Source organism: Trematomus bernacchii, unplaced genomic scaffold, assembly GCF_902827165.1.
Source record: "Trematomus bernacchii unplaced genomic scaffold, fTreBer1.1, whole genome shotgun sequence".
NCBI classification, from domain to species: domain Eukaryota; kingdom Metazoa; phylum Chordata; class Actinopteri; order Perciformes; family Nototheniidae; genus Trematomus; species Trematomus bernacchii.
In genome coordinates, this window is record NW_022987588.1 from 7,174,282 (window position 1) to 7,190,199 (window position 15,918).

At 39.5% G+C, this 15,918-nt stretch overlaps 1 protein-coding gene across 1 annotated transcript in view; it reads right to left on the minus strand.

The window, feature by feature from the left end:
• Nucleotides 1-15,918, minus strand: part of LOC117481190 (aryl hydrocarbon receptor-like) — a 36,231-nt gene that overhangs the window by 13,916 nt on the left and 6,397 nt on the right. Inside the window, exon 3 of the mRNA XM_034128785.1 lies at nucleotides 1,025-1,125. Coding sequence (XP_033984676.1) covers nucleotides 1,025-1,125 — 101 coding nt within the window. The remainder of the gene's footprint in view (nucleotides 1-1,024; nucleotides 1,126-15,918) is intronic.

Consider the following 15,918-nt stretch of genomic DNA (forward strand, 5'->3'; position numbering starts at 1 on the left):
GTCAAAATTGTACGTCTTACCATTCTTTGCTACTTTCTCCTACTACTTGTACTCCACTGCCATTTAGAGGTTGATATTGACCTTTTACCTCACTAGAACAAAATATAATCAATCACTAAACCTGATTATAATCACTCTGATCTAAAAACCAGACCAACTAAGAAAGATAGCCTGTCTCCATTGTCTACATTAAGCTAAGCTAACCAACTGCTGGCTATCCTCTTACAGCTTATTATCCATACACACACAGACGGCTGTTTTGATCTTTTCAAATATTTCACAAATGTCAAACTATTCCTCCTGAGCATAACTGACAGGAATGATGGCTGACATTACAAAAATATGACCCAAGATGTTAAAATAAACCCTTAGGGTATTTCCTTGGAGGATAACAGTGATAATACAAATAATAAAAAATCCAATTCAAATGTGATTTCAGAACTAATGGGCTGAAATATGGTCTTTGAATCATATCATGCTTTAAATATCACATTTCTAGTTAAACGGAATCACATTTAGGTCTGAAATTAGTTTGTGATGTGGTTATAACAAGCATAGAGCTCTTGATGTCACAACAGAGTAGGATTGGGCATGTCTTGTATAGCTATCAGTCGAGCAGCAGACCGGCCTGTCTAACAGACTCCTGTTTTGACGAGGACAGATCGACTCTCAGCCGCCCTGAGCCTCTGTCATTGGCCTAAATACATTTTGGGCATTTGTCAGGAAGGAAAAAAACAAAAACCAGGAGACAGGACAACTGAACCAGACACACAAATTAGAACAGTCCATAAACAATCACTCTCCCCTAAAACATATTGAACCGGGCTTTGGTTGGTGTTGTCTACAAACAATCTCAGCTATTGAATCCAAACTAAATGCACTAATATACTTGCACTATTATCTTATTTATTGTGTTGCACTGTTGGAGGAGGCCCTGTGACACCTAAGAATGTCATTGTAATTAACTACACTGTAGCTATGTACATATGATAATAAAAGCCTTGACCTTGGACCTTGAACTGACCTGCAGCAGTAGTTCACCCTCAGGAATCTTTGCCTCCACCGCTCCTGCTGTTTTGCCGTCGTCATCTTTTCCAGAGGCTGGAGTCACTCCGTTCAGGGCCACTGTGGAGAGGGGGGGGGGGAGGGGGAAGAGAGAGAGAGAGAGAGAGAGAGAGAGAGAGAGAGAGAGGAGAGAGGATAGAGGAGAACGAGGTTTTTATTCCTGAGATAATGTTTGCAAAGCACTGCTGTGACTGTCAGGTTGCCTCATGTATCGTAAGCTGAAGATGCTGCCTGCACACCTGATCCCAGCTCATCAAACATTCATCACATGATTTGAAAGTCTGACTCACCAAATACAGACCTTTCATTTTGCCTTGTTTTAAATGGGAACTATATGACATCAGTGACATATATCAGAACAGTAAAAACAAACGTCTTGCTGTTGTTTCAGTCCGAGAAGTCCTCTATTCTTAAAGCTTTACAACATGGTGGGGTTTTGGTGTACTATATCATTACTTAGGACTGAAATGCATGAATGTCAGCCTTTGATATCCTTATAGTGACAAAAACTGGATGGATAAATTATAAACTGCAATTCTTTTGACAATCAATTAAAAATGGGTTTTTTCTATTACCGAATTTCAGCCCGTCAACTAATAGCATTTGCTGCTGTTCATCGTCTCTGATAGTAAAATAAACTTGGGTTTTGTGCTTATGTTAAAATCAATTGTGAGACATATTGACACGCAAAACAGTCAATTATTTGACGGAATAATCAGTGATTAATCAATTTAATGAATTGAAATACTTTCTTTTATCACATTTTGAAAAAATAGAAAAAGTACTGAAATGATGGTTTAACATAAACACAATAGTAGCGAGGGCCATGTGTTTTGTGTTCATGTGTAGCTCATACTTATTCAAAAACAAAACAAGCTCTTATTTAGCGCTTTACACTTATTACTGTATCTTCTCAACTTCATCACATTTGTAAGCAGAGTTTGTACCAAAGTTACCAAATCATTCATCAAACATTTTTATTAGCAGTACATACATCTTCGTATGTGAAATTGAACATATTATTTTTTAAATACATTGTACCAAAGAACATGATGGTAGAGCAGAGCTTTGGAGAAAAGCTTCCCGTTTTTCCCAGAAATCATTTGTTGCCACTTTCAAGTGAGATGAGGCGACAGCTCCTTCAGGCAACACTATATTGCACTTTACCGCGTACTCAGCTCCACCCCCCCCCCTCCCCAAAAGGGCCTCACCACTCCCCCTGCTCCTCCCCCCCTCCCCCTCCCCACCCTGTCTTCCCATTGGGCTGCAGGCTCCAGCTGTTCTCATCCTCATGGGATTCTCCTTTTTCCCAGCGTGGCATCATAACTTTTTTTTTTCTGGTATTGGGCTCTGGTTCCCAAGGCTGTGGAGCGGTTAGCAGGCTGCTGGGTTAAATGGAGAGGCCACTGAGATAAGTGTTTTTTTTTAATATATAGAATAATAAGGCCATCCTTAGCAAGTACAACAACCACAAAAATCAGCAGACGTCAACATTCAACAGAAGTCATTTCAGATATTTGATCTTTAGTACTACACTCAATTATTTTTAATTCCCTAGTATGCAATTTTACCAAAATGATATAGAAAATAAGATATTAATATCATCTCTGTGTATTCACTACAGAGTGCATATCATTTAAATGAAAGGAGTTCAAGGTAGCATTATGCAGTGAGTTGCTCTGACTATATTGAAGTATCCTTGCCATAAAGAGTGTGAGGACTCTTTGACCACTGGTGGCACTGCAGAGCGATCTCTTGCAGCAGCTCTTTGTTGATGAAGCGTCACATGTTCTGTCCAAGATGCAAATGCATGCCAGCTGCCTGGAGGAGACATGACACATGCTGCAGACTGTAGTGGTAGAAATAATGCAGAGAAGCATTTGAAATGAATGGTCATTTGTTATATAAAAGCTAGGACATTCTTATCTGAACTGGAAACATTGCATCAGTTCAGAGCTAAGAGTTAGAAATCATTGACTCCCTTTAGACAGAAAACGTCTATTTTTCTGGCTTTGTTTGATGAATCAAAGGCTCTGTGTTCAGTTATACACGAATATAAGTAACTTCTGTCCATGTAGCAGGTGCAACCGACTAATCTGGAAAACTCTACCCAACAAATTTGGACAGTTGGATAAATCCAGGTTAAAGGTGATTCCAGATAACTCAGAGAAGCTTCTGGGAACAGTTCCCTGAACTTCACATCACCCTTGTGTCGGGTAAAAAACACTGACCGCGGCCTGACCTATGAAGGGTTCAGAATTACGCAACTCGATCTGGCGGTGAAAATAAGAAGACAACGACTGCCTATAACGTTGGTTTTAAAATAAAAAATACAGCTTTGCAGTTGTTCCATGTGCAAGTCCAAAATGATACAAACAACATTACTCAGTGGACCTTTAAGTCATACACAGCAACCAAATAACTCCATCTGTTTTTACAGATTATGAATGAATTAGTTGATCAAGAATGAGGATCATAATTATGCAAAAACATGTACCCATTGTACCGCAAAATACAAAACTGTGATAAAGGGAGATATTTAAATCATCATCATGAGATAACAGCATCTTAAAGGTAGGTAGGTAATTTTGGGAGAAACCAGCTCGAGTGCGCTAGAATTTGAAAAATACACAGCCGGAAGAAATCAGCTACTTCCTTACATAGCCCCTCCTCCAACACACACGAACGCGCACATGACCAATGAGGGCACGAGATAAGTTTTGTGCACAGATGGAAGGCTGACAGGCAGGTAGGCCATCCAGTTATTTTAGCCGGGCCGGCTAAAATGATTGGTCGTACTTTTTACAGTATTACGGCTTCCACAGATGACATTTTTTTATGGATTTTTGTCAAAGCACTTTTAAGAGCATTCCATGGAATATAACAAAAAGTGTATCTCGAGCCGGTTTCTCAAACTACCTACCACACCTTTAATTTAAGGAATAATCAGTATTAAATGTTCAAAAGTCTTTGTCGTCTTCTTTTACATGTCTTATGTTAGTGTTTGTCCTAGACTGATAAAGATCAGTGTTTGTGTAAACTCTGTTGAAGAGGAGAGTATTTAACCCTCACCCTCTCAGAGATTACACAGTTGTCCCTTTAAACTGTGTCGTTGGTGCCATTCACCACTTTGAGTGAAATCCAGCCATAGATTACGTCTATTACCTCAACCTAAATAGTTAAAACAGTTTAGGAACATGTAAACCTCCGTTCTACGAAGCAAGGTCGATCTAATAAGTTGCCAACTTTAGCTCGTAGAAATTGCAGTTGCATGGTCTCTTCTCATTGCCTTTTGTCAAATTGATTAAGTAGATGATGTTTAAACCTACAAGACAATAGGATTCAAGTTGTATATGTGATACTTCTAAAGTCTCCAGAGTAGAGAATTGCTACTATTTCTTGACTTGACAACTAGTATTTGGACAGTCTGATTGAAAGCAGTTTGAATACATCGCATTGGAAGAAAACAGATCATCAGTTGATTAATGATATTAGAGCCGATATCATCATTATCTCTTGTCATCTCTATAACGTGAGACAATGAAGCACGGTGATGTCATGAGAAAGAGAGCAGTGGTCAAGCACATTAATCTCTGACCCCTGCAGGAGCACCGGGCGGCGACCCGCGATGACCTTTGACCCAGAGGGTGATGTATGACATGATTGGGTGACTGGGTTCTGGGTCAGATCTTTTGTTGTCTGCAGAGGGGGTTAACAAGGAGTCCATCTGAGGGGCGTGGTGGTGTTGGCCGTGTCAGCGCAGACACTGCAGAGCATATGGGCTTTGTGTGGGAGTCCGACCACGACTCGTACCTACACACGAGACACGGCTTTGGTTGGACACCCCTGACCCTATTCCCATGCAAACACCTTGGATCGACTTTTCGAGGACCGCTGAGAACAATGTGGAACATAATCTGACATGTTGCTGAGGAGATGGTGTGGGCAAAGCAGCTCAAACGTTACATATGTTGGAGTGTGGCGTTATCGTCCCACAAAGAAATGCAGGAGCTACTCACAGCTGGAAATATATTTTAAAACGTTGATGCAAAGGCTTCCAGGCAGCTTGGAAAACTGAATAAATATATGTCGTATACACATGGCCTAATGGTTGCTTTGGATTTAATGCCAACGCAATGTTCTTGGTTACATAATAGCTAGGGTTCTTTGTTGTGTTATACCTCCGTTCTCCCTTTGTTTGCCATTTGTCTCCGTGATCAGCAATTACTAAATACAAATGCCAACTAGTGCTGAAAAAGTTAATCAAGTCAATTCATTGCTGGTTTTCTAGCCTACTAAATGTAAGATTTGTCTGTGTTTTTATATGCACTGTTGTCAGGATAAAACAATAATCTAAAAGGTGTAACATTTTTGATCAGTTTGCAACAGCAGCTTAAATAACTCAAGGTCAGTCTCTGCAAGTGATGTCAGCTGATTTAAAGTGATTACCACATCTTTGCTTAATCTCAAGATCAAAAAGTGTTTGGTCATCGCTAGAAAGAAAAAGGGTGAAGCGCTAAAATGGGTGTGGCTTATTTGAAGCTAATTCAAGGTTGGCTGCACTTATTGCAAGTCGCTTAAAACTAAAGAGCCAGCTAAATGAGGTAAGGTATGTTAATCATATGTTGACTATTTCCTGATAATGACAACAGAAAGGATACATCTTTGGCTTAATCATTGCATTGACATCTACTGAGTTCTCTGTAATTCTATGTTTTTTCTGTCATCGAGCACTACAGCTCCAGTGTGTTGGTACTTTGGTAGTTTACACATCAGAAAACACAGGTACGTAGCAGCGGCAGAAGCGTAATCCAACCAGAAAAAGTGGGCCAACACAGAGCCCCTTGAATGGCCAGGAGGAGGACAAAGAGCAGATCTTGTCAGCAACTGCCATCACATACATGTGGCATGATAGCGCTCAGGCAATCGCCCAGAGGCGTTTCCAGGGAATTGAATAGAACAGCTTGGCTTCCCCAAACATGCTTATCTTTGCATAATGGAGCTATAAAGTTATTGGACAACAAACAATGTTTATCACAACACTGAATATGCAATGGACAGCTGAGGCCCCCATACCCTACGTGTCCAGAGAAAACCATTCTCCTTTTTATCAATCCACTGTCTTTTCTATTATAAGTTCTTATTTTCTATTTCTCAATCTGGAGCCGTGTAGTCCTTATCTACAACATTTGCAGATCTGCAGTATTGCAAAATGACAGTAGGCAAGTATTATCTACAGTCTTCTTTCAAGTACAGAACATTCGTGATACAAGGACAACTGCAGTGAAAAGATCAGAACAAACTCAGTTCACCGTGTAAAAGTGTCTTGACAAATTAAGTCTAAACCTCACAATAAATGATTTGATGCCCTTGCTGCAGTACAGAGGACTTTCTGAGCAGAGCTGCAGGCGGTGAGGGTCATTCTCTCACGGGGCCCTGTGTCGGCCCTCGGCTAACGTACGTGCTCCAGTGTTTGACGGATCAAACCTGACAAACAAGCAGTGAGCCTGAAAATCTGTTCATCATACTTCAGCTGCCTTTGGAGGCATTTCTTTTGGCATAGTGACTGTACAAGGCAGTAGCAACTAATCTTCTCCAACCATGCAGCAGATTCTGCAGAATGGTGCAGTGTAATCCTAAAATAATTTAGACTCAATATTTCATAGTGGAACTAAATCAACATATTATCATATTTGTGTGAAAACTTCAAAATGTTTGCTGTCTGTGCAACTGTAAATAAACTGTAAATAGTTACACATCACATTTGTCCGTTAAAATCTTTAGAAACCACCAAATGTACGCCAACATGTCTGAACTAAAGGCTTGTGGCTGCATTGCACGCTGTTTCCTACAAAAAGTCAAAATCTTGACAGAAATCTAGTTAAAAAAAGAAGCTTGGCCTATGTTGTTTGTTGATCTCTGCTAGCATTTAGCTCACTCACATCACTCTTGCACTTTATATGTCATTGCTGCTATATTGTATTGCCATGTGATAAATACTTTTGCATATCATGTATTTGTTTTTGCTATGTTTATAAATGTCATTTTCCTAAATGGAAAGTAGCTCAAAGCTAAATCCGGCATATTTACGCTTGACATATTTATTGTTTTAAGTGTTCATTAATGTGCAATGTCCCTGCTAAATAAACGATTAACATTAGCACAGTCCAAACAGCTAGCATCTTAGTTGCGGCAAACCACTGATCAGTCGAAAAAACCTCCCTAATCTTTTAGATTCCATAATTGGTAAAATTGTGGTCTTGGTTAAATATTGAAAATTGTTGACGTGAAACACGTGTTTTCTAAAAACATGATCTTACCCTAGACTTAACTAACAAAGTTTGGTGTGTCAAAGCTGGCACGCAAACCAAGATCTCTGGTGTCACATCCCTGCTCTAAAACCTGACCATCCATCCAAGAACACAGCACTTCTTAAACTGGAAATAACTTTTCCAGTGAACATAACCCAGACAGGAATTTTGTAAAACGATGATTTTGGAGACATGGTTTAGGAACAGCGTATCGCCGCCAAACCAAATGAAGTCAAGTGGTCGACACTTTTTTTAAGACGAATAGTTGATCTGTGACCCAGAGGCCAGCCTGGCTCTGGTCCGGCATCCATCACAGCACCACCAGCATGAGGCTGAATGACACCACTTCAAGGAGAGCCAGCGCTACTGGGGTTTATCTCAGAGAGCTTTGGTTTGCACTAAGCTGAGACCCAAAAAGCATTTAGCCCACTGCAAATATTTATCAAAAATGTGACCACATTCAATCCGTACCCTGATGCTATTTACAACAGGATTAGCGGGGATTTTCTGTGCTTGTGCCGCTTCAATTTCCTGCGCAATCCCTACATGCCATCCTGGCAACTTTCCAGAGCCGTGTAACCTTGATAAGAAAAGTAAACACAAACAGCGCTGCCAAAAGAGACTTAAAGTGTTTTCAACCAGTCACAGGAAAGATTAAGGATAAAGTGTTGCTTAACACCAAAGAGCTGCTGTAAAAACAAACACTTTCTCCTGTCGGTCATTACCAAGTTATTTTTAGACCAAAGTGCAGACTTTAGTAACCTCTGCCTTAACTGACAAGCTTACAAGCGTTATATAGCATTAGTAGTGTGAGTGGTCGTAGGAAAATCTTGATATATTTGAATAAATAACTGACACTTTTAATGATATATTTACCACAGTTGGCTTTCCACAGTGACTGAGCAGAGCTAATAGTAATCAGAATTAGCGTGTTTGTTTACACCACATATTGCATGTGTCTGCTGTCAGGTCACATGGGACAACAATGGCAGGAGTCTGAATCATGAAACAGTGCTATATTTGGACAGCTTTAACCCAGTATATTAATCCTGTTGAAGGGGGGGGGGGGTTCAGACCATGGTGACAGGGATCCATGGCGATGGACATCCATCAGCCGTTGTGTTAATGCTAACGATTAGCGGACATGCCCCGTACAGTTTAGGTAGAGGAGGCACTGCGGTTTATTTTGGATCCGTGCCAGGATGTTTCCGCAAAATAAAGAATTACTTTTATTTTCATGGCTGAGAAGGTTGCACTTAATTTCTCTTACAAAGTCATTTCCTGCAGGGTAACACTGTCCGGTTGGTTTGTCTTTCTCTTTGTCATCGAAAGCAAAAACTGCCTCTTTTTAAATGACTGGTATACAAAATAAAATGAGAAAATTGACCCCTCGGCGTAAATATGAGACTTCTAACATAACTCAATGTATTCATGACTAAACACTAATCTATAGTGGGCGCACCATTTTTGACTCGTGCTTTCAGATCAAGTATGTTTAGCTATTTTTCTAAGGTATTTATGTGTGTGTATTTGCATATTTATGAATTTCTATTATTGGGTTATTTTGAAATGTTTAATTTCTTTAAGCAGCAAACTGTCACCAGAAAGTTCAAAGTCACTTTCTGCTGACGTCAGGTGTTAATCTGTACAGTAACATGTTAGCAGCTAATCAGGAAGTGCAGATCGGGACTCTGATACTGAAGAGGGAAAGCGCTTACTCACAAATTCTGGCGAAATGTGTCAAATCGAGATAGAACAGCTACATGAAAAAAATTCTATAACTTAGTATTGACAGGGCCTTGGGAAACACTTCCACTAGCTAGGGTGAAAAGTGACTTTTACTCAAGTACTGTTGTGAATTACAGTTTTTAGGTACCTTGATCATTTAGAGGTAAAAACGTTTTACTCCACTACATTTTTTTGATAACTTTAGTTTATTTGAATAATGAAATTAATAAAACTGAAAGTAATTAACAAACATGTTATGCTGTTTGTTACAGATTCAACTTTATTGATTGTATTATTCTTATTATTTCAATTATATCCAATAACATCTGACATGGACCATTCTGCACTTTTTTTTAATGCTGAATTATATTTTAATGCAAATACAAACAATGTGTACTGTTACACAAGTAAAACGTTAAGATTTACTTTAACAGTACTTCTACACTACATCATGTACATTTAGTGCTATTTATACTTGGTCCATTTTTTTAATCTAAATACAAATGCTTCAAATCGTAGCATTTTTCTAATACACCGTTTGTGTGTTTGGTGGTCATTTTATCGATACAAATTTCAAGGGGAAAAAACAGAGGAAAAGACAGAAGCATTAGAAAATATTCACAATTAAACAAAACATTTTACAAATTCTCAGGCTCCGATCTGCGAGCTAAACATTGTGACAGAAAAACAGCATTGAATGTTAACAAAGCCGCGTTACACTCCTGCACAGCAGCCATTCTATTTCTACATCCCCTCATTGTGCAGGACGGAGAGTGGCAGAGTGAGTGTGTGTGTGTCAGCATGTACACAAGCCTCTACACACACTGTAAAGTACAGTGCATGAAAACAGTATGTGTGTGTTTGTGTGTTAATTATTCTACCAGAGTGTGAATGGCAGCAAGTAAATATAGAACGTTTCAACTCCTTCACCCCCCCAAACACTGCAGCAAATGAACACGCGATGCACACATACCACCCCCACAACCACTAACATACACATGGATGCACGCAACACACACACACACACACACACAGCCTCACATATAGAGGCTGAACATGAACACGCGGTCACTAATGCAGGGGGAAAGCACGCACCCTGTGCTGCTTTCGTGTCTCCCGAGGTTTCTCGATCACATGGCTGCATATTTGCTTATGAGAGGCAATCCGGAGAGGTGGGAGGAGGAGGTGAGGAGTGATGGGATTTGGGCGGGGTAGCGTGGGGAGGGGTCACTACTGATTACCAGGTTTTTCCCTTTGGTGGCCTGCATTCCTCGCTGTGTCGTGATCAGCGGGGCTGGGGGGGGATGAGGTTAAGCCCTGTAGGGGAAGGACAGAGAGAAGGACGAGCAGAGAGCGGGAGGGCGGAGGGAGGCAGGGTCATCATGAAGGGATGACCCACTGCCATGTAGCCCATATAGCTCTGCCTCTCATCTGTGTGCAACTAGATGGCCTACAGGAAGGAGGGGGAGGGGATGTGGCATTTCAAATAACAAATCATCGCCCTCGTTCAGACCAAAACAGAGGTGGGTATCATGACATGTCACAGCTTACATAACCAGTCCTGGAGCAGCAGCAGCAGCAGCGGCGGCGGCATGCTATGGAAAAGCTGTCAGACTGCAGATATTTGCAGCTGTGTGCCAGTTCTATGCGTGCCGTGTCATTGCAGCGATGTATGCACATTAGTTTCATTAAAACAGGAGTTATTTGGCCTAATTTTTTTCAGACATCAGGCCTGTAGCACAACATTTTGCAGATGTTTCCACAGTGAATTCATTTGAATTGATTGACATGCTGCATTATTTGCCAATAAACCTTCCTATGAAGTGACATATTGAAGGGAAACAAGAGCTGCAGGATGCTACTTTAATGCAGTTTCTAACCTCTTAAGCACGGCGGTCCCCCCATTGGACCCCTCCCACCGTTTTTTTTTTCGAGATAATGTCTCAGGGCTTAACATTTATGAAACTATTAATGTGTAGCACCAGATTAACGGGAAGAATCTCAGCTAACTGAAGATATGAACCATTTTTACGAAAACAAAACACAAGTCTCATAAGAAGCGTCTAAATGACCCCTAAGCGAAAAAATTCTAACGCACTGCGGCACACAATTCAAGATAAAGATACCCTTATTACTTATCGTAGCTGCACATACAATATAGCCGATTAAAGCTGAGACTCCACATATTATTTAGGTATAGTATCATCACTGAGCGATCCGAACTTGCAACAGGGGAAGCAAACACAGACATCACAACACGTACCTTTACGGAGCATTTACGGCAGATCGTCTCACCGTAGCTGTCAATTAGGTCAAAAGACGTGTTCAATGGCATTAAAACGAAAAAAAAAATGCTACAACTGTTGATCCATAGGTTGATAATGTACCTGTGCCTTTGAAAAATTATTTATAATCCATAATTCAATTTTTTATGTAAAAATCGGAGCGGAAAAGTTAGCTGCTAATGGTAGCCACCAGAGTGTATGCAGCTTCCGGTTTTGGTAACGCGTCACTCTCACTCCTTATTTGTTAACGTTTTGGTGTGTATATAACTTTCCCTCGATTCCATTGGCTCTAGCGGTTATAAAGAGATTTCATTCATCAAAATCGAGCATGGGGGGCCAGAGATAGATCAAATCCACCCAAATGACCCCAGAAGTGGGGTTTTTTGGCTAAATCTCTCTAAAAAGGTCAAATTTCACTTGTTTTGCATCAATCTTGATACAGGGTACTTATTATATGTTGTACTTTGGATTCCTAAAGCTTTTAGTCTACTAACCCATCATCCAAGGGTAGTTTTCACTATAAGTAAAAAAGAATATTTGGACGGACACTATAATTTACAGTTTTTTACTATGTAAAATCTGAATTTTCTTTAAAATAAAAAACATCTATATTGATTCTGACTTTTCTACATCCAACTCACAGGTTTATCATTACTTTGAGAATAAAGATTATTAATTTAACCCTTTTAGAAGGGAAGATATGGTCATTTGTTCTGGGAATGTCATTTTCGAGCCTGAGACCTGAAAAACAGGCTCAGGGCTTAAGAGGTTAAAATCAGTCTACAGTGTGCACATTGACTGTGTACAGCAACGAGTACAACAAAGCTACATTTGGTTAGGATCTGAATAGTGTTTACATAATTCATTTTCTATATTCATGTCCTATTCCAGCGGGAGTTGCATAATGTGTGTGCTGTGCAGGTCCATGTTTGCCGCTAATGGTCTGCCTTGTGGAAACTTTTGAAAAATGAATTTCTCCTCTACTGCTGCCTGCATGGCCGTATAAAACAAAAATAATTAATAGTTTTTCACTGTCAATATGGTCGATTGTGAGTTCATATTTTGCCATTATTCAACAAGAAAAAAGAAGCGGGCAGCTTAAACAAAAACAGACGAAAATCTGGTTAAAAACATGCAAGAGAGCATTACATAACTACCATAAAATAAAAAGTGTTTATCCTCATCTTTCTCTTCAGATTCCAAAAATAAAAGCATTTCTGAAGCGTCCTCATCACAAGAGGATGCTATATTATGTAAACTGTGTTGAAGGCCGCAAGACATTCAATTATTAAAAGAAGTCGGTTAGCGGTTTTGTTTAGAAATTACATAAAACATTATCACTCCATTAAGGTCATTTGGCTTCAATGTTTGCAAATTGTTGCTAAATTACTTTCCAGCAGAGGCAGAGCAACACTATTATCTAATATATGTTGGGTTTTATTTATGGGAAGTCAATATTTGCAACCCTTATGGCTCCATTTTGGTCTTGACCAACTCCTAAAGGAGACTTCTAGCTTCATAGCGTGCCAGATGCTCTCCTATGATCAGCTGTTAATAACATTGTCCTCTTTCTGTTTAGGATTAGGAAGGTAGTTTGCAGTGGGTTTATCAAAGATTTGTAATGAATACAGCTGCCTGCTATGACTGGAAACATTGCTGATGGGAATGGTGTCAGTGATGCGGAAAAGTAAAACTGCAGGTGGTAAACCAAAACAAGCAGCTAAAAGAAGTTAAACACATTCTGTAAAGCTCAGAGGAACTTCATAGTCAGCTCATCATTAATTGTGGGTTTATCACTACACTATACTATACTACACTATACTATCTTTCACATTACAGTCATTTGACGCTGTGTTAGCGCAGCTTTAATGAAAACTTTGCTGAACTTTTTGATCTTGAAGGAAAACCATTACAACCTTATGATGTATGAGGACTAGGGTTGCAAAGGGGCGGAACATTTCCGGTAAGTTTCCGGTAAATTTCCATGGGAAGTTAAGCTGGGAATTTTGGAAATATTCCATATTGGAAACTTTCCATGGGAATTTATGGGAACTAACTGGGAATTGAGGGTAATGTAATCGAATTGTATCATATCCAAGCGTAAATATAAACATTTTGTTAACATCCATGCAAAATGATACAATTAAAAAACACGACATTTCAACAGATTTATTTGTAAGTAGAACAGAACAAGTTTTAATTATTTTATTGAACAATCATTTGTTTAATTGAAGAACAAAACATGAATGTTGAGTTAAATATTACTCATCCCCCCAACCCCACTCATTCAAAAATGAACAAAAATGCACCCCCCATCCAAAAATCCCCAAAAGGTCCATTCAAAATGTTAAATGAAAAGAGCCCCTCTCCCTCCAAAAAGTCCCATTAAACATGAAAACCTTCCTTCAAGCAATTCTCTGCATTTTTGCTAAACCTTTCAGTCAATGGGCTCTTCCTGGGCCTCGTCAAAATCCCACAACATGTCCACTTCCTCAACATCCAACTCTGGGTGTGGTCTCAATAGCCATGCAGTAAGCAGTGTGCTATGTGCATGTGATTGAGGAATGGCATGGATATTCAAGTGTACTTGAATGGCATCTCTTGGTTTTAGTCAAGATTATGCTAAAATATACTTTCCCCAACTATATTTAAGTCAACCTTCAATTTAGAAAATTCCCAGTTTATTCCCGTTTATTCCCATAAATTCCCGTTTATTCCCATAAATTCCCGTTTATTCCCATAAATTCCCGTTCATTCCCTTAAATTCCCGTTCATTCCCTTATATTCCCGCTTATTCCCATAAATTCCCGTTTATTCCCGTTCATTCCCTTAAATTCCCGTTCATTCCCTTATATTCCCTTAAATTCCCGTTCATTCCCATAAATTCCCGTTCATTCCCTTATATTCACGTTTATTCCCTTATATTCCCGTTTATTCCCGTTCATTCCCTTAAATTCCCGTTCATTCCCTTATATTCCCATAAATTCCCGTTTATTCCCATAAATTCCCGTTCATTCCCTTAAATTCCCGTTCATTCCCTTAAATTCCCGTTCATTCCCTTAAATTCCCTTAAATTCCCGTTTATTCCCTTAAATTCCCGTTAATTCCCATGGAAAGTTTCCATCTTTGAAAATTCCCGGAATTTTGCAACCCTAATGAGGAGATCAACCACCAGTGGGAAACAGTGAATAAATTGTACCCTTAGAAAAATATTCTGGGAATTGTATTGAGATACTGTAATCTGAAACATAATGCCTCAACTTTGCTTCGAGTATTCCCACACGAGCATGCAGTGTCAAACACTGAGCCAACACCAAAGCACAGTCAAGAGAATCCCTCTGCAGTCAGGGATTATTTCTCCTAATCTCCATCTATATTTACAATAGAGTATCTGAAAGAGCTGGAATCACTTTGACAACAGGCATGCTGCTATGATACAATTACAGGATGAATCACAATGTTGTATCCTCACTTCAGGTTTAAACTGTGAACAGTCAGTGTTTTGTGGACCATCTGACAAGCATCTGCTGGAGAGCTGGTTATGCAACAACAGTACCGTGATGGCAGGTATGAGTCTTCCTGCCTCGAATAGGGAACCTTTCCAGAAAACGAGAGGAGGAGAAGAAGAACTAAGGGAGGGTGTGAATGAGGGAAGGCAGGAAAGGGAAATGCACAATCAAAGCATTTGGCTGCAGGCAATGGTGACTCTTCCAAGAAACGCAGGAGAGCCCTTGTTGGCTTAGTTGTGTCATTCTGGATCCTGTCAGGGTTTCTTTCAACAAACACCGTAACGACGAGCGCTTCTCCCTATGGAAACGAACCTCTGATCATCTGCTTGAATTAACTAATACATCCGTAATGGCAATGCCATACTGCAGGGCATGTTCTGAGATAATATGTGAGATATTTATATATTTTTTCTTTTATTTACTCTTTCAAAGTGAAAAAAGGAAATCACACTAAAAAGGATGTAACGGATAAATGTATTATTCATTGTGTCCAATGGCGAAGGTGGATGGACATGCACACATTTAAGAAAAATACTTGTTATGTTGAAGCAGCTTTGCAATAGGAAGCATCTGAAACTGAAAAGGGTAACTTCAAGGAAGCCATTTTCTTCACTGTCAGTATACATTTATTTCAAGATATAATACACTAACAAAACAAAGATGCCATTGCCAAAAACACTCATACTCCAAATTGTGTTCCTTCTAAAGGCCAAATGTTTCTCCATGAATCAAACTTTGACAAAAGCTTGCAGACATTTCTAATCTTTAGAATATACTTGCTTTTAACTTTGCTTTTGTGTGCACATAATTGTTACAGCTATGCATCCTGTATTCTTCCAGCACTTTATTTTGCATTATAAAGAAAATAATGCCTTTCATCGCTAATTGAGCCCAAGTATGGCTGGGGTCATACACTTGTATAGTAACATAAGCAGAAGCAACATCAACAAAAAGGTTATGAATGGAAACTATTGTCGCCACTTTCTGTTTATTCTCTGCTGCAAGTTTACATTCCCTGTT